Below are 22,782 nucleotides of genomic sequence, written 5' to 3'. Positions count from 1 at the left end.
CAGAAATCATCAACCATGACACAGGACCCCTTTTTTTACAAAACACCAATCTCAGGTGACGCTGAAGACAATACCAACTTACCTTAAACATCGAAACTCCTTTCCTGCTCATCTGAGCTCGTGACATCCTTGTCCACACCGAGCCGCTACCTTGATCTTTGCTGCAAATTCCATACCACTTACTGCACTCAACATGCCAGTATACGATAGAACTCGTTTTTCATCATGGCTTCGGAACCACTAATAGGTTAACACTTCATCATATAAAAACTTTTCACTTAACTCACTTCAGGAGATCCATAGTTTCACACAGGTGAATTCCCATAATCGTAGAATATGCAAATCTCTAAGTGGTGGTCTAAGCCACCATTGCCCTTCCGAAAATTCTGCTACCACATAACAAGCCATAACAATAGAATGTTTCTGAATAACATCAATTGCGGCAGCTGACAAGCCTGATACGCACCATCACAAATCACTCGCATCACTCGGTCACGCTGAAGGAACTGATCACTAACACCAATATGCCAGATTCAACTATGGCTAATCGATCTACCTTCTTCCAATTTATCCTTGATTGCCTTAGAGATAATACTAACTCCATCCAACACATAACATACTCCATCCGCACTCATCCCGAGTGACCCTGAATCACGAGACCATGCTGTCTCAAATCCCACGAATCAATCCATACCTTCCTTGCGCGCATATTCGCACCCTCACTGATATGCCCATTCTGCTAATCCTTCTACGAATCCGAAGTCCTTCCTCATCTTTCTCTCAAGTGCTATACTGCAAGTCAACACATCATAGAACATTCTGAGCCTCCACTCATAAGTTGCCGCAAAGCTTGATTCTTAACTGTACTTATAGGCTCGAAATCATTAGGCACCATACCTTACCTCTTTTGAACCCGTTAGGACCGTTACTGAGAGCCACCCGCTCTGACTTGGTCCCGAATATAATCAACTCCATAAATCTTATAACACATGAATACCCTCTCGACGAGGCACCCGGCGGAATCACTTCCTTTGGAACCTGCACCTTTACAAAGCGCAATCCTGAATCCTTCCCCAAGTCTGAACATGGGCCAATAAGGTCAACGACAGCCCACCTTTAATAATTTCCTTTGCTCAAATTACCACTTATGGTCTTTTCTCGTAGCTGAAATAGCCCATCGATATGCTGATAACCAGAAACCCGCAAGTAGTTAACCATGCAACCCCATCCTCGGCGGTGGGACTCTCCCACTTAGCTCGAAGCCACTATTATACAACTCTGGAATTTACTAGGATTCTTAATCTCCTATTGACACAATCCTTGCGCAATCAACTGCCAACATGCTCGATATCTTACTATAGAAAACCCCCTTTTTATATCCAGAATCATCAACAACATTCGCACGACCGATCCCTTCGCTGTATAACCAATAGAATTCTTCGCAGAAGTTCGCCAACCACGCGATCGCTAACCTGCTCACATGGATGAACTACCTGTAGAAATCACTCCCGACATCTTCCAGCGCTGCTACACGGGGTACAATCACTACGACATCAACAACCAGTTCTGAGTATGAGCTCACTCTCCAGCTGCACGGGTCCATTTACCCCTCGTGGACATCATTTAAATGTGCGGAAACATCCTCCCAATTCAAAGTCATGTTGTATCCTTCTTCATTCAAGCGGATCCTTTCCGTTATATTAAATCTCCTGCCGCACGAGAACCCCTACTTCAAATTAGACCCGTAGACCCTACAAACCAAGCACTAATATTCTCAAATCGCCCCAAACTCTCCTTAAGGTACGTGGCCATCCCACTGCAAAGCCCATATACAATTCCGCCACTCGCCCACTTTGGCGGAATTCATCCCCTTAATCGACTACTCGACCTTCGCTTCATATACCTGGCCTTTTTTTAGAAGTTTAAAACTCTGCCTGACACTTCCCGCACGCATTTCTCATCTTTTGCTGCCCGGTTGTTGCCTTAATAAAATCTATCTTCATAGTACTTGAGTCCACAAATCGCTACTAACTTTAAACCCTTCCGAAGGTCATCCTTCTCGAACCGCCAACATTAGAAATACTGATCCAATCCTGAACCACCGCACCCGCAATATCTGCCAGTTGCATCTCCGATACTATTTCGCAACATCTTGCCCCAAGGGCGAATTGTAGAAGATTATAACACCGACACACTTAATACGTTCAATTAGGACAACAACACCCCAACATAGAAGAAAACTCCACTACGCTTGCAATTACCAAGTCTCATTACTTCCACCAGCCCACATCTGACCATCCTTAGTTCGATTACCTTTCCTCCTGCCAGGAATAAAATACTGAATCTCTTGGTTATGCACTGAGTAAACCTCCCTTCAAGTCATTCACTGCCCCGACACGTGGGCAACATCCTACCATCATATCACTACTGCAGAACAGTCATTCATAAGCATCATGACAACTTGTGCCTAGCCTCAAAGCCCTCAGAAGTACCGTTACTGAGCTGAAACAATAAAATGTTCTTCCATAAAGCGACGATAATAATCCGATCAGCTATACCAGGAGAAACATCATGTATCACACCTGTAGTACCGTTATGATTCCTCAATTCTCGATTTATAACAAGCGCTTTGCATCGCGTAAGATTGAGTGGGAATGAATTAAAGGCATACGCCTCCAAGGATCAAATCGCACGATAAGGAATCAAGAAGGGAAGTACTCCTAACAGTCCTGCAGCCTCCCGAGGATAAGTACAGACGTCTCCATACCGATCCGCGAGACTCTACTAGACTTGCTCATGACTCGTGAGACCCTAGAAACCTAGTGCTCTGATACCATGTTGTCACGACCCAAAATCCATTAAGGGTCGTGATGGCGCCGGACACTCCGGCGAGCCAACCAAATACTTAATTAAACTCCAATTTTAACAATTTTGGAAACGAAGATTCTCCTTAAATTTCATAAGTAAAAAGATAACTGCTTCAATTCAAGTTAAATACTAGCAATCAATACAAAAATATTTAAAAACCATCCCAGAACCTGGTGTCACAAGTGCATGAGCATCTACTGATAAGGAAATAAAATACAATACAACATCCGTCCGGAATACAGTGGACGGAAAGAAAATAGAATTTACTGGAAGGGACTTTTCTAGCTGCGGGCCGCCTCGAATAATGCAACTCACCTAGTCCCCGAATCATCCGTGCTGCTATGCCCAGTGGGCTGCTAGAGATAAATATACCTGTTCAACAAAAATGCACAGAAGTGTAGTATGAGTACGTAAACAACGTGTACTCAATAAGTATCCCGTCTAATCTCGAAGAAGTAGAGACGAGATGGTCAACTTCGACACTTACTAGAGGTCATTTGACAATATACTAAAAATGTGAGGAAATCATGGATTTATATAGCAGTCCTAATTCACGAAGCCAGAAAACAGGTAAACACATTCAGTAAATAATCAAGGATTTTCAAGGTTTACTCTTTAATATCTTATCAATTTATATCAAGCCATGAAAGGCAATATCAACATTTCAAATTCTCAGGAAAAAACATACATATCATGCGCAAATCATGCCGAGGTCGACGGCCCGCTCCAGCAGAAATGTAAACTGTGCACTGCCGAGGGTCGAACGGCACGAACCATAGATGCATCTATTTAATCTGTCGAGGCGTTCGGCCCGTTCCATAAATAAACACATACCCTGCTCGCGAATCATGCATGCGACGCAGGTACACATAGAGATACATGCTCAATCAGTCAATTAAGAACTTATCGGGAATATATACCCAAACAAAACAATTTCTCTTTTTAACAATTCAGGAAAAATGATGTTTAATATCCTTTTAAATTCATTTACTAATCCAAGGTGATTCAAGCAATTCAAGCTATCAATGGGTTCATAAATAATCCAAGTATAACATGCTTTTGGGCCCTAACTACCCGGACAATAGCATAATAGTAGCTACGCACGGACTCTCGTCACCTCATGCGTACGTAGCCCCCGCAAATAGGAGCACATAATCAATTATTTCACCTATGGGGACAATTCCCTCTTACAAGGTTAGAAAGGAGACTCACCTCGCTCCGAAGATCCATAACCGGCATTCCACGCCCTTTCGAAGACTCTAATTGATGCACCACGCTCCAAAACTAGCCAACGGTTACGCAAATCCATTAATATATGCACAAACATTCGTTACAATCAAATTTATAGCAATTCCTAACTCCGATCGAAAAGTTGATCAAAACGCCCTCGGGCCCACGTGCCCGGAAATCCGAAATTTCTTGAAGACATACTCTACCCATAGCTTCACTAGCTCAAATATATAATTTACTCCTAATTCCATGCTCAAATTCGTGGTAAAATCCAATTTATCAAGTTTCTAGGTTTTCTTCCAAAAATCCCAATTTTCCTACAATTTTCATGTCTAATTCCATGATATAATCTTGTATTTAACTTGGAAATGAGTAGGAGTAACTTACCTTTACATAGATGACGAAAATCCCACTTGAAGCTCTCCCAAAAATCGCCCAAGCCAAGAAAATATGATAAGAAATGGCAAAAATCCCGATTTTAAACAACCATTCTGCCCCCAGCATTTTTCGCACCTGCGGTCCAACGACCGCTTCTGCGGTTCCGTTGGTGCGGTCCAAATACCGCATATGCGATCCTCCCTGGGCCACCCCAATCTCGCTTCTGCGACACGCCTCCCGCAGATGCGATCCCGCTTCTGCGAAACTTTGACCGCATCTGCGGCCTTCGAACCTTTGACCAAAAACCGCTTCTGCGACTCCGTTTCCGCTTCTGCGGTTAGCCCACCGCAGAAGCGAAAATACTAGTAACCAGATCCTTCAGCCCTCTTCCAAATTCCAAGTTCGATCCGTTAACCATCCGGAATCCACCCGAGGCCCCCGGGACCCCAACCAATCATACTAACCAGTCCCAAAACACATTACGGACTTGCTCGAGGCCTCAAATCACATCATACAACGCTGAAATCAAGAATCAACCCCCCAATCCAAGCTTTATGAACTTTAGAACTTCCAACTTCTACTTTCGATGCTTAAACCTATCAAATCACGTCCGATTGACCTCAAATTTTGCACACAAGTCATATTTGACATTACGGACCTACTACAACTTTCCGGAATCGAATTCCGACCCCGATATCAAAAAGTCCACTTCCGGTCAAACTTCTCAAAAACTTTCAAATTTCTATCTTTAGCCAAATGGCTCCAAAATGACCTACAGACCTCCGAATTCACTTTCGATCGTGCTCCCAACTCCAGAATCACCATACGGAGCTATTCCCAGACTCGGAATCCCAAACGGACATCGATAGCACTGAAATGCACTTCAAGCCAAACTTATGAAATTCTTCAAAAATGATAACTTCCACAATAGGCGCCAAAACGCTCCCGGGTTATCCAAAACCCGAACCGGGCATAAGCCCAAGTCCGAAATCATCATACGAACCTGCTGGAACCTTCAGATCCCGATTCCGAGGTCTTTTACCTAAAATTCCAATCCTAGTTCATTCTTTCAACTTTAAGCTTCCGAAATGAGAATTCTCTTTCTAGATCAACTCTGGACTTCGCGGAATTCAATTCCGACCACGCGCACAAGTCATAATACCTGAAATGAAGCTGCTTACGGCCTCAGGCTGCTGAACGGAGCGCTAGAACTCAAAACGACCGGTCGGATCGTTACAATCCTGTGTGGTGCCAGATTTGACCAAACATCTTTCCATTGAGTCAGAAATTAATTGATCATCTTTGAATTCATCTATAAGATTATTAATTATGTCAATTGAAAAGCATGAAGATGATGTATCATCTTCTGAGAATCTTAGTATCTTTTGCATATCAAAAATAACTCTTTCTTCATCAACTCTTAAAATTAGTTGTCCTTGATGGACATCTATGATTGCCCTGCCAGTTGCAAGAAATGGTCTACCCAATATAATTGGTTCATCAGAACACTCCTTCATTTCAAGTACTATGAAATCTACAGGAAAAATAAATTTATCTACTTTTACAAGCACATTTTCAATTATTCCCTTTGGTCTCTTAGTACTTTGATCAGCAAATTGAAGTGAAACACATGTGTCTTTCATTTCACCAAGATCTAATTTTTAAAAAATAGAAAATGGCATCAAATTTATTGAAGCTCCAGAATCACAAAGTGCTTTTTCAATGTATACTCCTCCCAGAGTACATGGAATGGTAAAACTACCTGGGTCACCGAGTTTTTGTAGTAGCTTATTTTGAAGTATAGCACTGCATTTTTCAGTAAGCATTACCACAGAAACTTCTTCTAATTTCCTTTTGCTTGATAAAACTTCTTTTAGAAATTTGGCATATGAAGGCATTTGCAATAAAGCATCAGTAAAAGGAATGTTAATGTGAATTTGTTTTAAAATCTCCAAAAACTTTGCAAATTGATTATCAAGCTTTTCTNAGAGCGGTTAACTTTTAGACAGTGGTAACACTGACACTATTATGCGCGTTTTGGTCAGGTAACAATGACTGACCAATCAGGTAACAATGACTGATCAGTGGTAACAATGGCACTGTAATACGCGTTTTGGTCAGGTAACAATGGCTGACCGGTCAGGTAACAATGACTGACCAGGAACAAAAATCATGCCCGCGGGGCAGTGTTCTGAGCATTTCTTACTGGTTGAGCATAATTGATTTAATTGTTTCAAAGAGAATTTCTTGCTATATTTCACTGGTTTTACTGTTTTATCTGGTTTCACTACTTGAGATAGCATTACTTGTGCCTTTACGGGATTTTTGTGTTCTCAGTCGTTATTTATTTTTATTACTCACTGGGTCGGAGTACTCACATTACTCCCTGCACCATGTGTGCAGATACAGGCATAGCTGAGTTCGTTCCTGAGTGCTGATTCCTTCCAAACCAGGCGGACCCGGAGAGACGAGGTAGCTGTCGACGTCCACAGCTCCGTTTCTTCCTTATCATCAGTATTTTATTTATCTTCGGACTATGTTCTTAGACACAGACTTGTAGTATTTTATTCAAACTCTGTAGTAGCTCATGACTTGTGACACCCCGATCATCGGGCTGAGTTTGGGATGGTTTTTCCCCGTTATGTTATGTTTTATTTTCGCACTTATGATTATTCAGTAACTATGATTTAGACCTGTTTATGCTAAGAAATTGTTAAAAGAAGTGTTAATGTACTGTTGGCTGGCCTTGTCTTCACGAGAGGCGCCATCACGACCGGGTTGGGAATTGGGTCATGACAAATTGGTTCATCAGAACATTCCTTCATTTCAAGTACTATGAAATCTACAGGAAAAATAAATTTATCTACTTTTACAAGCACATTTTCAATTATTCCCTTTGGTCTCTTAGTACTTTGATCAGCAAATTGAAGTGAAACACATGTGTCTTTCATTTCACCAAGATCTAATTTTTTAAAAATAGAAAATGGCATCAAATTTATTGAAGCTCCAGAATCACAAAGTGCTTTTTCAATGTATACTCCTCCCAGAGTACATGGAATGATAAAACTACCTGGGTTACCGAGTTTTTGTGGTAGCTTATTTTGAAGTATAGCACTGCATTTTTCAGTAAGCATTACCACAGAAACTTCTTCCAATTTCCTTTTGCTTGATAAAATTTCTTTCAGAAATTTGGCATATGAAGGCATTTGCAATAAAGCATGAGTAAAAGGAATGTTAATGTGAATTTGTTTTAAAATCTCCAAAAACTTTGCAAATTGATTATCAAGCTTTTCTCTTTTCATCTTTTGTGGCGAAGGAATTGTAACAGGGAAAGAAGTCAAATTTTTATTATTTTTTTCTTCTTTTTTCTTGGCTTCTTTCTCTTCTGATGGTTGAGAGGGTGTCTCAACATTTTCGCCCTTGTCTACCTGTTGTTCTGATTGATTCTTTTCTTGTCTGTTTGCATAGGGTTCATCAAGAGTCGTACCTGACCGTAAGGCGATGGCCTTAAGGTATTCTTTTGGATTTTTCTCTGTATTGCTCGGTAAAGGACCTTGAATCTTTTCAGACACAAGAGTTGCCAATTGGCTTAACTGAATTTCAAGATTTTTTAGAGCTGAATTTTGGCTTTTCATTTTTTTCATCAGTAACCTTAATGTACTTGTACAAAAGGTCATCAAGATTTGGATGGCCTTGTTGAGGCCTTTGCTGATATGGAGTTGCTTGCTGATAAGGCCTGAAATTTTGTTGTCCACGATTTTGATTTTGATATCCGGGTGGACGTGTTTTGGTTGGATTTTTGATCGAAAATGTATTTTGATGGAATTTGAAGTTCTTAGGCTCAAATCATTGATTAATTCAAGTTTCCGGCGTTGTTTTAGGTGGTTTAAGGATTGGTACAAGTTTGAATGAGGTATTAGGTGTTATTGGTGTTTTTGGTTGAGGTCCCGGGGCCTCGGGATGAATTCGGATGGTTGACGGAAGGTTTTTGAAGTTGAAGAATTGCTGAAGACTCCTGGTACCTGTCATAACCGCACCTGCAGTTTGGGTTCCGCAGGTGCGGAGCCGCAGAAGCGGCCTGTCCATCGCAGGAGCGAAATTCGAGTGTTTCTTCAGTTTTCGCAGGTGCGAAAGTGTAACCGCAGAAGCGGTTACGCACCTGCGAGATAATAGTCGCAGATGCGGCCCTTGGGTCTTTGGTTGAAACCACAGAAGCGGTAGGAAATCCGCATAAGCGGTATCCGCAGGTGCGGTATAAGACCGCAGAAGCGGAGCCTGGCAACTTAAGGAAAAGCCGCAGAAGCGGCGCTTGGTCCGCAGAAGCGGTCCCTTGTCCGCAGAAGCGGAAATGCCTGTGCAAATATAGAAATTTCGAGGGTTAGATTTCATAAGTTAGAAAAAATCAATTTGAGCTCGGGGAAGGGCGATTTTCAGAGGGTTTTGAAGAGAAGATTATTGGATTTGGGCCATTTGGAGTCGGATACTCGTGGCAAGGGCGTGGTTTCTAGTTGATATTGAGCCGGTTCGAGGTAAGTGGCTTGTCAAACCTTGTGTGGGGGACCTCTTCCCCTTAGGACATGATATTTGATATTTGAAAGCCTCGTACGTGAGGTGACGAGCGCGTACTTGAGCTAATTGTTGGAGATCCATTTTACTTGAAGTATTTAAATTGAGTTCTTCTTGCCTACCTGTTTATTTTGAATTGTATGTTTATCCTATGCTAGTTTAGAGAAGCATGTTTAGTTGACTTACTTGCTTAAGTGCTTAAACTGTCTTGTTTGTACTACGTGAAGCATGTTAGACTAGGATTTCTATTACTTATTCTGAGTTTAGCATTTATCCTAATATTTTGGGTTGTTATTGTGTGAATTAAATTGGGACTACGGGACGGTATCCCGGGAGATCCCCTTGTACTTGTTATGTTCTGAACTGAGGTGCGGGATACCAAGAGATCCCTGGCACCTGTAAATGTAAGATTTGAGGATACCAAGAGATCCTCGGGATACCAAGAGATCCCTCGTGTATATGATGAGGATACCAAGAGATCCTCGGGATACCAAGAGATCCCCGGCTATTACTTCCTGTTGTGAGCAGTATTCCTTATATTGTTTTGTTTCTGCTTCCTATTACTGTTTCCCTTATTTATCCTGTTTAGATTCTCACTGTAGACTTTATCTATACTGTTTTCCTTATCCTATCATATATTATGTTTATCTCAGTAGGGCCATGACCTTCCTCGTCACTACCCAACCGAGGTTAGGCTTGGCACTTACTGAGTACCGCTGTGGTGTACTCATGCCCTTCCTGCGCATGTTTTTCATGTGCAGATCATCCAGGTACCTCCACTCAGGCGCACTATCCTTGAGGTCAGGAGAGCTACGGAGACTTCGAGGTATATCTGCAGCGTCCGCAGACTGAAGAGTCTCCTTCCTTATTCTATCTGTAGTGTTTAGATTCTATCATACTTTTGATGTAGACATTCTGGAGATTAGAGCATTTACAGTATTTCTATTAGCCTGTGGTTCCCGTGAGTTTCCGGGTTTTGGGATGAGATTTTAGACTTCCGCATTTATTATGAGTTGTATGTGCCCAGTGGCAGTTTTATACAGATTTCTTATAGTTGTTCAGGCTTAATTAGTTATTTTCGCAAATTATGTTGTTTGTTCCGCACTGTTAGTCTTACCTAGTTGTAGGAACTAGGTGCCATCACGACATGTTCATGGAGGGTGAACTGAGGTCATGACACGGGTCATAAACTATCTGAAATTAAAGTAAAATAAAGACAGTTCCTAAAATAGTAATAGATGGTTTTAAAAATGAATTAAAAAAAATTAGTACGGTAATATTATAGTTAACTAAAAGAGTAAGTTGTAACTAACCATCAAAAGAAATAATATAATATTAATTATATTATATGAAAAAAAAATTAATAATAAATCAAGTATGTTGAAGGATTAAAGTACCATCAATTAAAAAAAATTGAATAAAATGTTATTTTATAGATATAGTAAAAGTAATAGTTATAATAGTAATATAGAATAGTACAAAGGATACTTTTAGAACTAGAATAGTAAACAAGTACTTACAATTATAATAATAATAAAATAATAAAATATACTTATAAAAAAAATGAGATTGCGAATCACAAAACTAATATATTATACTATTATATAGATGTTAGTACTAATAATGATAATATAATAATAAAATATAAAATAGAGTAGGTTTAAGTACTAACTATGAGGGATTTCTTTTTTTTCTTTTTTTTATATGCTCTTTTACAATATTTTATAGAATTGCTCATAATAATAGTAACAATGATGATAGTAGTATGTAGGAGATAACATTTTAATTAACAATAATAATAAATTCTCAAATTAGTAATAAAATATTTCATCTGAAGTAGATGTGTGCCAATCCCCGGCAACGGCGCCAAAAATTTGACGAAGCTTGTGTGTATAGGATTTGCTGCTCGTACTCTGTCAAATTCTAGTATAGTTTATGATATCGTCCCACAGAGATTGGACAATCTAAGCTACAGACTTGTAATATTTTGACTACTATTTTAGAGAACCAAATTGATGAAAGGTGTGTTTGGAATGTTAAATTAAGACAAATTTCTTCTGAAAAGTTTAGTATTTAAAAAGAGCTGGGAATCGTTGAATTCACTTGATATATTCATTACAATAAAATCTCAGTTTCATACGTATTTCTCTAAAGAATAATTGCTTATTGCTAATACAATTATATTTTTACACTAAGAAATAAATAAATAATTAACACTCCGTGAGGTTATGTCAATTAATTGATTTAAAACTAGTGACGATTAAACTGAAATATCTTGCCTGAATTGTGCTCAAGCGTAGTAAAAACTTCGTGAGAATATTTTTACTAAAAAATTAATAATCTTGCCTTCAACAATTCCTCCGTGAGAATTAAAACTGAGGAAGGAAAGATTACAAACTCGAAATAATAATCTTACTGAAAATTACTTTCACTCTAATATTTTGTGCTCAAGTGTAGTAAAAACTTCGTGAGAATATTTTTACTAGAAAATTAATAATCTTGCCTTCAACAATTTCTCCGTGAGAATTAAAACTGAGCAAAGCAAGATTACAGACTTAAAATAATAATCTTACCAAAAATTACTTTCACTCTAATATTCTATTCATCAGTTTTTATATATTAATTTTGCTCTGTTAAAATTACAAAATTAATATAAGAATAACTTAGATATAAAATATGTGGATGTGATAATAATAATTAAAAAATTATCATTCCAGCACAGTGTGAAATGTAAATAAAGTTTCAGGCCAAGAATATATTGAAACTGAGATAGTATTATAACTATATCAAACTTCATCAACTATCCCAACAAAAAGAAATTACTCCATTAAGAAGTAAGGAAAGCTAAAAAATACTTTCAAAAGACTAAGAATATTTTTACTACAAAGAGAAAGACTAGAGGAAGAGACTAAGATTACTCTTCTCTTTCTCTTTAGAAACTTAGAAAAAAACTAGATAGAAAATTGAATACAAAGTGGGATGCCCTTTCTTCTACAAACATATGCCTATTTATAGAAAATTTCCACAAGACCTTGGTGAGAACTTGCAAGATAATATCAATATATCATATGGCCTTGACGAGAAATTGACATGCACTTAGATGAAGTTGTCACAGATGCATCCTTCTACCTTGAACCGTAAATCTTTGAAGTTGTCACAGATGCATCCTTCTTCCTTGAACCGTAAATCTTTCTTTTTCTCTTTTTTCATATATTTTTTTTCCTACACGAATTGTTAGAAAAATGCGAGAATAGAATATAAATTGATCATAATTTATATCTAAACTATTATATTTTTATATTAAAATATATGAATAATTTATATCCATCATTTACAAAAAGAAGAAGGAAGAAAAGCCAGCATAAAACCAGCATGTCTAAGTCCCAATATTGCAACCCTATAAATATCCAAAAGGAAACAAAAATAAAAACAAAAACAAGACTACACACCATGATTCAGCAAAGCTAAGGAACCATTTTAAATGTTTGAACAGTTACAATTCCAAACAAAAAACAAATCCCTCTTCAAATTCAAATAGAAAAATTAACAAAAAACCTCAAGAACATTCAGATTCAAGTATAAAAACACAACCCCAGATCAAATTCAATTCCAAGAATTAGATTCTAAGAAATAAACCTAAAAGTTCTGCAAAAAAATAAAAGAAACAAATAAAAAGATTGTAACTTTTGATATCAAGTAATTCTACAATCGATTCTATAAAATTATAGAATTTTAGAGATTTTATTTATTACAACTTCTCTGGTGCTAGGAGAAAGGAAGAACAAGAGTTCTTTTTCTTGTTGAGGGTGGTTATTTGAGTGGGGATATGGGTCGGGTATCGGATAAACTTACGGCTGATTTTTAATTTCGGACATTTTAAAATTGGGATTGGGCCTTTTGCCATGAACTGACACGTGTACCTCTGTTAAAATTAAGGGTACTTTTGAACCAAAGTACAACGGTACGGAGCGTAATATTAAACAATTTTCAATAGTAGACTAAAAATTCACAAATAAACGACTCATCAATCAGAGACAGCGCAAATACAAATCGAAATAAACACAAAGAGTTTCATCTGTTCAGTATCAAAGTAGAATAACTTAAAGAAGCTCGTAACAAAGGGATAAATGCGGAGAAATCGGCAAGATGAGCATTCGAAGTATCAATGGAATATAAGCAGTACACAAAAACATAGACAATGCTCAAAGAGAACCTTAAATAACTGAATCTCTTCTATATTATTGCAGTGGCTTGCAATTCTGCTATATCAACTTTTCTCAAGAATGCTTTCCTTGGATACAACATAATTGCGACTTATACGGGAATATTCTTCCCGAATACTACAGTCGCAGCCTCTAGTTATTTCACATTTGCAGGATACTGGACTGACGTGGTCCAGGTTCTGCAATAAAACAACTTAAGAAATGCCTCTTTCCCCTAGAACAGACAGAGACTTGTTTATCATTCAAAAAGTTAGATAGCCAACATATTTGCAATTGTTGGACATAAACCTTGTGGTTTTCCAAACTTCGTCAGTATTAAGTAGTTATATATCTAGGAACTATGATGAATTTATTCTTCAAAATAAGTGGAGAGTATCTAACTCTTAACATTTCCTCCCATCTGAATCAACTGTAGTGGAGACTTCAGTAGTTTCTTTAATGTATCCACAATGCTCGCAAAGGATGGGCGTTGTGCTGGGTCACTGCGAGGGAATGTGAGATTATGAGAAAGTGTTACAAACGTGACCGGAAATTAAAGAAAACAAGTCATAGTACTTTAACATGATTGATAATATGACCAATGGACGGGTTAGGTCAAACTTGGGATGGTCAAAATAGGTTAAACTAATAAATAGGTCATATCCGACCCCCCATGTCTCTTTGAGTCGAAATGGGTCAAATAATGGGTCATAACTCAACCCCCAACATACCCAGTTTTTCCTCCTCTTTATTGTTTCTTAACAGTAAAACACTATGAAAGCTAATGTATTTTTCTTAAATTATTAACCCAAGTTCTTCCACATTTACACAATCAATTTGATTTTTATGTTGGAATTGGGTTGCATTTGACCCGTTGGGTTACACCATTTCGACCCGTTTCGAACCAATGATTTGATGGAAAATTTTGGGTTCAACCCATTGGTCCAATCAACAAAAAGATCATAACGTGCCAGTTCAAGTTGGGCGGGTTACTAAAATATGGCTTGGTTAATTTGCCAGTTCTAATTGACAACAAATGTGAATACTAGAGAGGAAAAAGATAGGTGCTTTTATCCTAGATCTCCGTAGGCCTTTAGCATAACATTGTTTACTTACTCATTCCAGCAGGCTTCCATAAGAGATGCCAACATTGGAGAAGTGTTCTGTGGGATAGTGAGCCTCCTGTTCTGGAAAGCAACAGCACCAACAACCTGAAAGTTTGCAGGCAACATGTCAAGGACACCCTCAGGAGGATGAAAAGTCTAAGGATGAGTGCTGGAGAAAAAAAAGAACGCGCCGGGGGGGGGGGGGGCATGGGAAGAAGTAGACCTGCGCAGGGCCCAGTCCATTCCAAGGCTGTTCCATGGTCACTAGTTCCCATAATATCACGCCAAAGCTATAGACATCAGACTTCTCATTTGAGGGCTCCCCACGCAGAAATTCTGGGGCCATCCATTCAGGCTGAAATGTAGAGCAAGAGAGTTACCAGCTGATAGAACTTGGAAGAAAATGATCAACCTGCAGGATTCTAATAAAAAGCTGACTTTGTGCTCGCATGGGAAGTAGTAACAATCCATGATGGATATGTTCATCCGGTCCAAGATGCCGCAATCAGACTAATTGTATTCGAAGTGCTTCATGAGATACAGAAAGCAGTGAAACCAATTTTTCCTTTTATTCAGAAAAAGAAGCTCTGAAGTATCAATGAAGGCAATGTTAAAGGCAATATCAGTGGCGGCACGGCCTATTCAACAAACCTAGAGACGAGAGGCTGTCTGAAACTCCATGCTCTTCGTATATTTTAAGTTTGCCAGCATTAAATAAAAGAGAGAGAAATACAGAGGGAGAGAAAGCACTATGTGTTACCCATGAAAAACTTTGCACGCCAATTTTTATTTTGGGCATTTGGGACCTTATATAACACTCTTGTCTATGTGATAGATCCTTGTTTCATGCATTTCTATGACAGGACCAAGGTTTAAGTGTTCCCTCGGCAGGCACTAGGCCTGTTAGGTGTTGTTCATGGGCCTGCCTCCTATTTTGGATCGTGACAAACTTGGTATCAAATCATAGTTTTCCACCATTCGAACTTGACTAAATACGTTGATAATAGAAACAAATAGTTGTACTCTAGAGCGCGCCATGGCACAGGAATGCAGCTGCCTGTATCAGAGGCTCCACAGTACGCAACATGCCTGTTTTTGCAATTCCTAAGTGCTAAGAATCTTAGCTTGCAACATTGGTAAATGGAGCCAAGAGGCTCGTAACTACCAGTACTTGCATATGAGACGGGGGGAACATGCCTGTTTTTGCAATTCCTAAGTGCTAAGAATCTTAGCTTGCAAGATTGGTAAATGGAGCCAAGAGGCTCGTAACTACAGGTACTTGCATATGAAAAGGGGGAGGGGGGGGGAGGGGGGGGTGGATTGTGCATGTTGGAAGGCAACTTACAGTTCCAGCAACTGATTTTGATGATATGAACGTGTTTGCTTTAAATCTCGACAGACCAAAATCACAAACCTGGAAGAAACATCTCAGATTACGAGAACTGCAAAATTCATTTGAAAACCCAAAGGTAAGTCAGCAACACTTTACCTTTACATTCCAATTTTTATCAACCAACAGGTTAGGAGATTTCAGATCCCAATGCACAACGGGTGGGTTCAGACAATGCAAATAATTGATACCCTTGGCCTGAATATGAAATGAATAAGAAACTTTCTAGATAAAAACATGTAAGGCATGCAACTATAAAATGTGAGATTGGCACAAACCACATCCAAAGCCATACGGATACGTCTCCTCTGGTCCAACAATTCCCCAGCAGCTGGCCTATGTATCAGACGGTAGAGACTTCCCCTATCATCATAATCAAAGCACAGAAAATTTAGTCCAGTCAAATACTTGAAGTTAGAAAGTAAGAATATTATGCAGTGACTAAAACACAAGTTACCTAGGCAAATATTCAGTTACTATCGATAAATGCGGCCGCTTGGTAACAGCTCCCATGAACAACACCACATTTGGATGACGAACACGTTTCATAATTGCAACCTTCGTAAAACATGAATCATGAGTTACCATCCAACAGTAAACACCAGTATAAGAATGTGAATAGAAAGTCAAATAACGGGAAAAATCCATCAACTAAATATGAATTTCACATTAGATATGAATGCAATACACAGACAAAATTGATGTTAGAGAGCAGATTGCCAAGATTAAACTACAACTACTATGCCTCAGTTCCAAGATAGTTGGGGTGGACTACTACCAATATTAAACTAAACAAAAAGATGTACTTGAGTACATCTTTCTGTCGTTTTGCTTTTTGTCTTACCCTTGATATACCGGGGAAACAAGAAAAAGCAGAAAGAGGTCAGCCGCAGCTGCAGAAAGTAGGCTTATCTTTATAAAAGGGCAGCCAGGTGCACAAAGCATCCCGCATTCACGCAAGGTCCGGGCAAGGGCTGCACCACAAGGGGTGTGATGTTGATAGCCCACCCTAACGCAAGCATTAGTGGTTGCTTCCATGGCTTGAAACCTAAATAATTTTATGGTGGCTAGAATATAACAGTTCAACCAACTATTCTATGCACTCACCTCCCTTAGGAACTCCTTTAACTGATCGTCATGAAAATCCTGGACAGTTAGCAGCTTGACGGCAACATCCTGCAGTAGTTAGTAGCACATTAAAACAGGTGCACCATTATATCAAAAATTAAACATAATTTCCACAGTATCTTTTAAAAGAAATTGTATGAAACTTCAATTCCATGCATTTGCATATCCTTTTTCTCCAACTAATACATGCTGCTAACCACAAGTTAAGTGGAGATGTCCAATTTTAGGAACCACAATGTAATAGCAAATTCAATTACCTCATGCAGTACGTTTTTTGTCAATATCAAAATACCGATAGCATTATCAAGAAATGATAGGAAAATTACAGTGTCATTGTCATGAAGTTATATTAAAGTCTTACTTCAATGTGATTTACACCTTTGCGTTGCCTAGATCATTATATATCTTTGACATGTAATACAGGCAATACAGCATGATTACAATTTATTTAGATTTACAGGCAATACAGCATGATTACAAACCCAAAAGTAAATAATACTGACCGATCCATGCCATTCAGCACGGTGTACTGTCCCAAATGAACCTGCATGAAAGAAGAGGTACATCAAGATACATTGATGTCGAACAGGGTTCCATACATGAGGAATAATTCAAAATCATTAGACATATTCACAAAGACACACCAGCACCAACACGCTCTTTCATCTGTAATTCATCCCATGAGATCTCAAGCCAATCCATTGCAAGAGAAGGCTCAAGATTCAAGTATCTGGGATTTGTTGCAGCCGGTTTCTCACGCTTCCCTGTTCTACCTCCTGCCTCCATTGCATCTATATTAGCTAATAGAGTTGCTTTTGGCGGTTTGCCAGGGCATATTGGAGACTTTTTGGATAGCACAACCTCCTTTTTGTAAGTCTGCCTGATAATGATTTTATCTTCTCTTGGTCTAGAATACTCATCTCCCGCCGTTTCAGCAGCAACAAGAACTTCGGATGGTTCAACTTCCAAAGCTTGATAAGAGCGGCACAGTGCATCATTTGGCAACTTTGGCTTATCACTGACAGCAAATTCGCTCATATGATCACCTTCAATGTGGGGGTCTGCAAGTATAGAAATTACAATTTTTCTTTCTCCAATGGTGACACTAAAAATCTGAACTTCAAAATCATCTAGCTTCTGATTCTAACAATTTATGCAAATGCATAGAACAAGCCCTTTCAATAGTCAGGAAGAGAATTTTCAAGTAAGCTTTTTCCCTGTGCTGCAACGCAGGATACTATTGCAGTACAGACACAACATAAAAAGGCACCTGTATTGGAACACCAATTATCTATTCTTTCTGATATACGTAACAATTTATTAAGGGAAATAGAAGTTACAATTGTAATATCCAAAGAATTTCAAATACAATGACTTGCTTTGGTCGTATGTCATATCTCAAGTTGTAAATTCCCCTTATATCATCTTCTTTCAAGTAATAATGTCAGATCGGTGTATTCAAAAGCAAAGGCCACCGTTCACTTTATAGGAATTTTATTCAGTTTCCACAAAACGTCTACAGCTCTACCATTAGGTTAACATGTTAAATTAGTGAGATCCCTTTTTTTTCCCTTTTTTTCTAACAATAGGAGCATCAATCAAAGCCACAAGGGTATGTAAATAACAGCACACCTGTATGCAAAGCATTTTCTGCAGGACCGAATGTGTCATTTGACAGCAGTAACTGATTACTTATGTCACTATCCACGTAAGGCTGCTGATATTCCTTCAGATGAGATACTTGAAGTGGTGAAGGAACAGGAGCCAATACACCTCCATTGATAGAGGAATCTGGACCATGCACATTTCCTGGATCCCCAACAAGATCAACCACAAATTCTCTGATACAATATAGACTTTAGTCAAAAAAGAATGAAGTGAAAATAAACATAATGCTCACCAGTGTTTATAACAAGTAAGGTCAGGCTTTACAGAAATTTAATGGAAAATCAAAGCACTTTAAGGTTCAAAATTTGTACACACTGCTTCAATCTTAACATACTCGTGAAAGCACAATTAAAGCTGGTGAAAGAAATGGCAAGGAGTGCAATTATCTAGTTGGTGGTAGGGGAGATAACTAAGGGGAAAATTCTTGTTGGTGGTAGGGGAGATAACTAGTTTGATTTTTTTCGCCCCTTCTTCAGGATTAATGGAGAAGTGGATAAGATGTTTTACCTTGACAATCTTCTATCATCCTCAATTTTCACCAGACAAGAAGATCGATGATCTGCAACACAATACTTGCAACCTCGAGCTATCCTACAAGGCAAACCTACGTAATCTGCCAATTTCTGCATTCCACAATAGTCATCAGCTAAATTTCGGTTTTCTGAAAGCTTCATTTCAGTAATCAAGTAATTACAAGAACGATTAATGAAAGCCGGTTTAGAATTCTATTTCACCCTGTCCACGTAACAATTATGTAGAGAGCATGTAGATATTTCAAAAAGAATTTGATGCCCTAAAGTTCAGGAAGGGTAGTCTTTACTGAATAAGCATAATTACCATTATTGTTTCTCCTCGAGCTACTTCCATTGGTGATCTTTTATGTAACGCTCTTTAATTATCCATGGTAAGTACCAATCGTTTATTGTTATGTCGCTCAAAAGCTATGAAAACATCCTAGGTATAGCTACTACTTTAATCAATATGTTCCTTCATCAAACATCACAATAAATTTTAGTAATCAAAGTACATTATGTCTCAAGTCCCACTGCAGCATTCCAAAGGTGCACCGCACACAGGTTTTTTGGGGCAAAAACAAACAAATGCTCAAAAGATATATCAAAAATCAAGGTACTACTGAAGGTTATATTTTCTTTCTTTTTAACCATCAAAGATGATCATAGATCAATTTGAACAACGAAAAGCTACCAACATAGAAATGACTGTTAGTCACCAGGAGGGGAGAAAAAGGGGGGAAGCAATTCAGAGATATTGGATAAAATTGAAATTTTGAGGATATGGGAAAGAGGTAAAAGAGGTATTTTACTGACCTTGAATAAAATAGCTCTGTGCCTGCAAAGTCCTGAGGACAAATTGCCGATTGGAAGCACAACGCACTTCTGCAAATCCTTTAATCTCTTGCTAACAACTTTCCACCGCTGATGAAGATTACCTTGCTCCACCGGAAAAGAGCCCCTTAAATATCAAGGAACTCAAATTCGTGCAGAAGAAAGTCAAGTCTAGAGATACGTTGAAGAAAATTGATACCTACCCCATATACACAGCCACAAGCTTGCCAAGTTTCTCTGCCAACACTAACGTATTCTCTGCAGCAAAGTAAATTTCTTGAGCTTTATCTTCTAATTCCCTGAGCCTTGAATCCCCACGCCTATCAATAAGAACAACCTCCATTGATGTATCACTGGGTTCAATTTCTTTTAGTGCCATTAGAGATGGAATTCGTCTACCATCCTCTGTCTCATTACACATAACCCACAGATACGGATTCATTCCTAATATGTTATAAAACCCATCCGATATTTTGTCAGCATAAGACAAGGAACCACTCACCTGAAATTTTCACAAACTTTAAGCATTAGATAGAAATCCACAGGCAACATGCCAAATAACATATGCTTACCAGGCAGAGGCCAATTCAGTTTGAACTTTATGAGTTCGAGATTCTAAGACAGAATTTGTACATATTTAGTGAATTTCTTTTAATGCATCCGCCCCTGCTTACAGCTAAAGTAATAAAAGTAATAGAATTGTTTCCCTCCATAAGATTAACTACCAGTCATGCAATTTTCCCCAAAAATAGAGTGTTTGTGTGTGTATGTGTGTGTGTGTGTGAGAGAGAGAGAGAGGAGCGGAGAAATATACCCATAAACGATATGACACAGTTTGAGCATCAGAAGAACCACCAAGGCGCTTAGTACTTCTGCATTCTTGCAGAAGCATAGGCTCTCCTGAAGCAAGCATTGCTTGCTCTACAAGCTTTTTAGCAAGCGTGAGCTGCAAGTAATAGCTCTCCTTCGACTTCTGCATCAACGCATCCTCACTGTCAAGTCTCTCCACCTCTTCCTCTGCTGCCGCCACTTCCTCCACTTCCCTCGTCGTCGACTGATCCGTCTGCGTATCTTTAATCCCAGTACTAGGCCAGTTCCCATCCAACGTCGTCCCCGAAAACAAACTCCCTGCATAACTAGTACTTCCCCAACTCGATAGCCTTTGCAACGAAGTTTGTCTCTCAAAATTACCCTTCGCCACACAACTGAAATTGCTTCCACTACTCGATAACCTCTGTAATGAAGCTTTCCGATCAAATGTCGATGCTTGCCGTTGCTTCTGCTCCGCCTCCGCCACGTGGCAATCAACCAGTTCATGTACTGGTACAGCTTCAGGCGGAGCAGGAAGTAAAAGTTCATGTTCATCATCACCATCAACATCATCTAATTTGATCTTCACGTGATTCTGTATTGATTTACCTTTCTTATTTTTCTCCGCCAGCCAGTTCACAAAAGCAGACAATTGCTTCCCGTGAATCTTATCACGGTGCCCATAGGAAAATGAAGCATTATTATTAGTCTCTTTCCGATGATCACTTGTCAGCTGTTTCGATGTGACATTATCTGAAGATTTTCCTGATTTAATTTGATCTGCAACGACAGTACTGATTTTCTTCTCGTGATCATCATTAACAAACTTTGCAGATGCATCGAACCCGCGGTCAGGAAATTGCCTCGGAAAGAAGTAAGTCGTTCTATGCGGCATTTTTTCACAATCCTCACGTGAACAAAAATCTCACAAAAAGTTTCAACTTTCAACCCGCACGCTTTCTCCCTCTTGTAAACCTTTTTTTGCTGGTTTTTCAACTACTTTCACCTCGACCGAAAGCGACACCTCCAAAATCCGATCGACCGTACAACAACTTCAAACTTTCTCAATTTTGATCAGAAAACTGATTTTCCGATCATGAAGAATAACAAGGAGAAGACATTTTACTTAATGTGACGACTTCACAAGGTATATACTTTTTGCTTCAAATGTTGTACGTGCCTGAAGATGAAACAAAACCGACAAACCCAGTTATTCTGCTAGCTTGTTCTTATATATCACAAATAAAAACTTCCATTATACGCATATACACCATGTGCACATATATATAAATATAATTTTCTAAATATGGAAGTATTACCAGCAACGTTCAGCAGAAGTAATCAAAGACGAATAGAGTCCTATTTTTTCTTGAATTTGGAGAAAATAATTGATAAATCTGCATAAGATTGAAAGAGAAGAAGCTAGCTGACAAACCGCTTTAGCAAATGGATTTTAGTCTTCTGCAAAGAGAGAGAGAGAGAAAAGAGAGAAGAAAACGAATCAGTTGTTAAGGTGAAGGTATTTTAAGCGTAGAGTAAAAGGACTAAAAATCGGGTGGGAAATTGAAAATTATACAAGTCAGGAAGCTAACGTGCGCCGGGAGGTTATATGCGCACATATTTTATAAAATTGCCACGTCAGGGTTAAGAGTGACATGCAGTTGACACGTACGAAAAGTGACAGCGAGTGTGTACTTGTAACCATGGCGCAAGTTAGAGAGCAGCAAAATCGCGGGGTAAGAGAAATTGAAAATGGTGCTAAGGCTTAAGAATGGTTTGTATCTTTAGTCCTACTTGGAGTCATGGGCATTCGACTTTCGAGGTGGAAAAGCTTATCCATGTGACTAATTATTTGTAGTTAGCTTCGTTTGAAATTCAGTAAGCAATTAAATTAAAGTGATAAGTACTATAGTTGTTATGGTTGTTATGATTCGGTGATTTAATATTTACAACACGCTTCAATCTTAAATAGTTGGCGTCCGCTATATGAGTTCACTGATTATAATCTCATCTAAATTCATTTCAACCTAATATTACAAAAATATTTATAAAAAAAAAAAATCTATATTTTTGACATAAGATTCTCTAGT

General features: G+C 38.6%; 2 protein-coding genes across 2 annotated transcripts in view; both read right to left on the bottom strand.

Annotated features, from left to right (window-relative positions):
* LOC109209598 overlaps positions 1-8,111 on the bottom strand; it is a 15,281-nt gene extending 7,170 nt beyond the window's left edge. Inside the window, exon 1 of the mRNA XM_019372907.1 lies at positions 7,388-8,111. Coding sequence (XP_019228452.1) covers positions 7,388-8,111 — 724 coding nt within the window. The remainder of the gene's footprint in view (positions 1-7,387) is intronic.
* A 5,007-nt stretch (positions 8,112-13,118) lies between these two features.
* LOC109209596 (serine/threonine-protein kinase CTR1) lies at positions 13,119-22,240 on the bottom strand. The gene is made up of 16 exons (XM_019372903.1): positions 22,012-22,240; positions 20,697-21,872; positions 20,086-20,384; positions 19,865-20,009; positions 19,044-19,159; positions 18,501-18,709; positions 17,513-17,929; positions 17,372-17,412; positions 16,848-16,916; positions 16,198-16,298; positions 16,019-16,103; positions 15,840-15,938; positions 15,696-15,764; positions 14,574-14,705; positions 14,361-14,455; positions 13,119-13,747 (listed from the first exon to the last, which is right to left on the bottom strand). The coding sequence occupies exons 2-16, from the start codon at positions 21,585-21,587 to the stop codon at positions 13,642-13,644; spliced, it is 2,874 nt and encodes a 957-aa protein (XP_019228448.1). The 5' UTR covers positions 21,588-21,872; positions 22,012-22,240; the 3' UTR covers positions 13,119-13,641.
* Positions 22,241-22,782: the final 542 nt, after the last annotated feature.

Source organism: Nicotiana attenuata, unplaced genomic scaffold, assembly GCF_001879085.1.
Source record: "Nicotiana attenuata strain UT unplaced genomic scaffold, NIATTr2, whole genome shotgun sequence".
Taxonomy (NCBI): Eukaryota; Viridiplantae; Streptophyta; class Magnoliopsida; order Solanales; family Solanaceae; genus Nicotiana; species Nicotiana attenuata.
The sequence above is the reverse complement of the archived record's forward strand: the minus strand, read 5'-3'. Positions and strand labels throughout refer to the sequence as shown.

Coding starts and splice junctions, on each gene's coding strand:
- LOC109209596 (XM_019372903.1), bottom strand. CDS start 21,587: ATGCCGCATAGAACGACTTACTTCTTTCCGAGGCAATTTCCTGACCGC. Junction 19,160..19,864: donor ACAGAGCTATTTTATTCAAG/GTCAGTAAAATA, acceptor TGTGGAATGCAG/AAATTGGCAGATTACGTAGG. Junction 15,765..15,839: donor ATAAAAATTGGAATGTAAAG/GTAAAGTGTTGC, acceptor TGTTTCTTCCAG/GTTTGTGATTTTGGTCTGTC.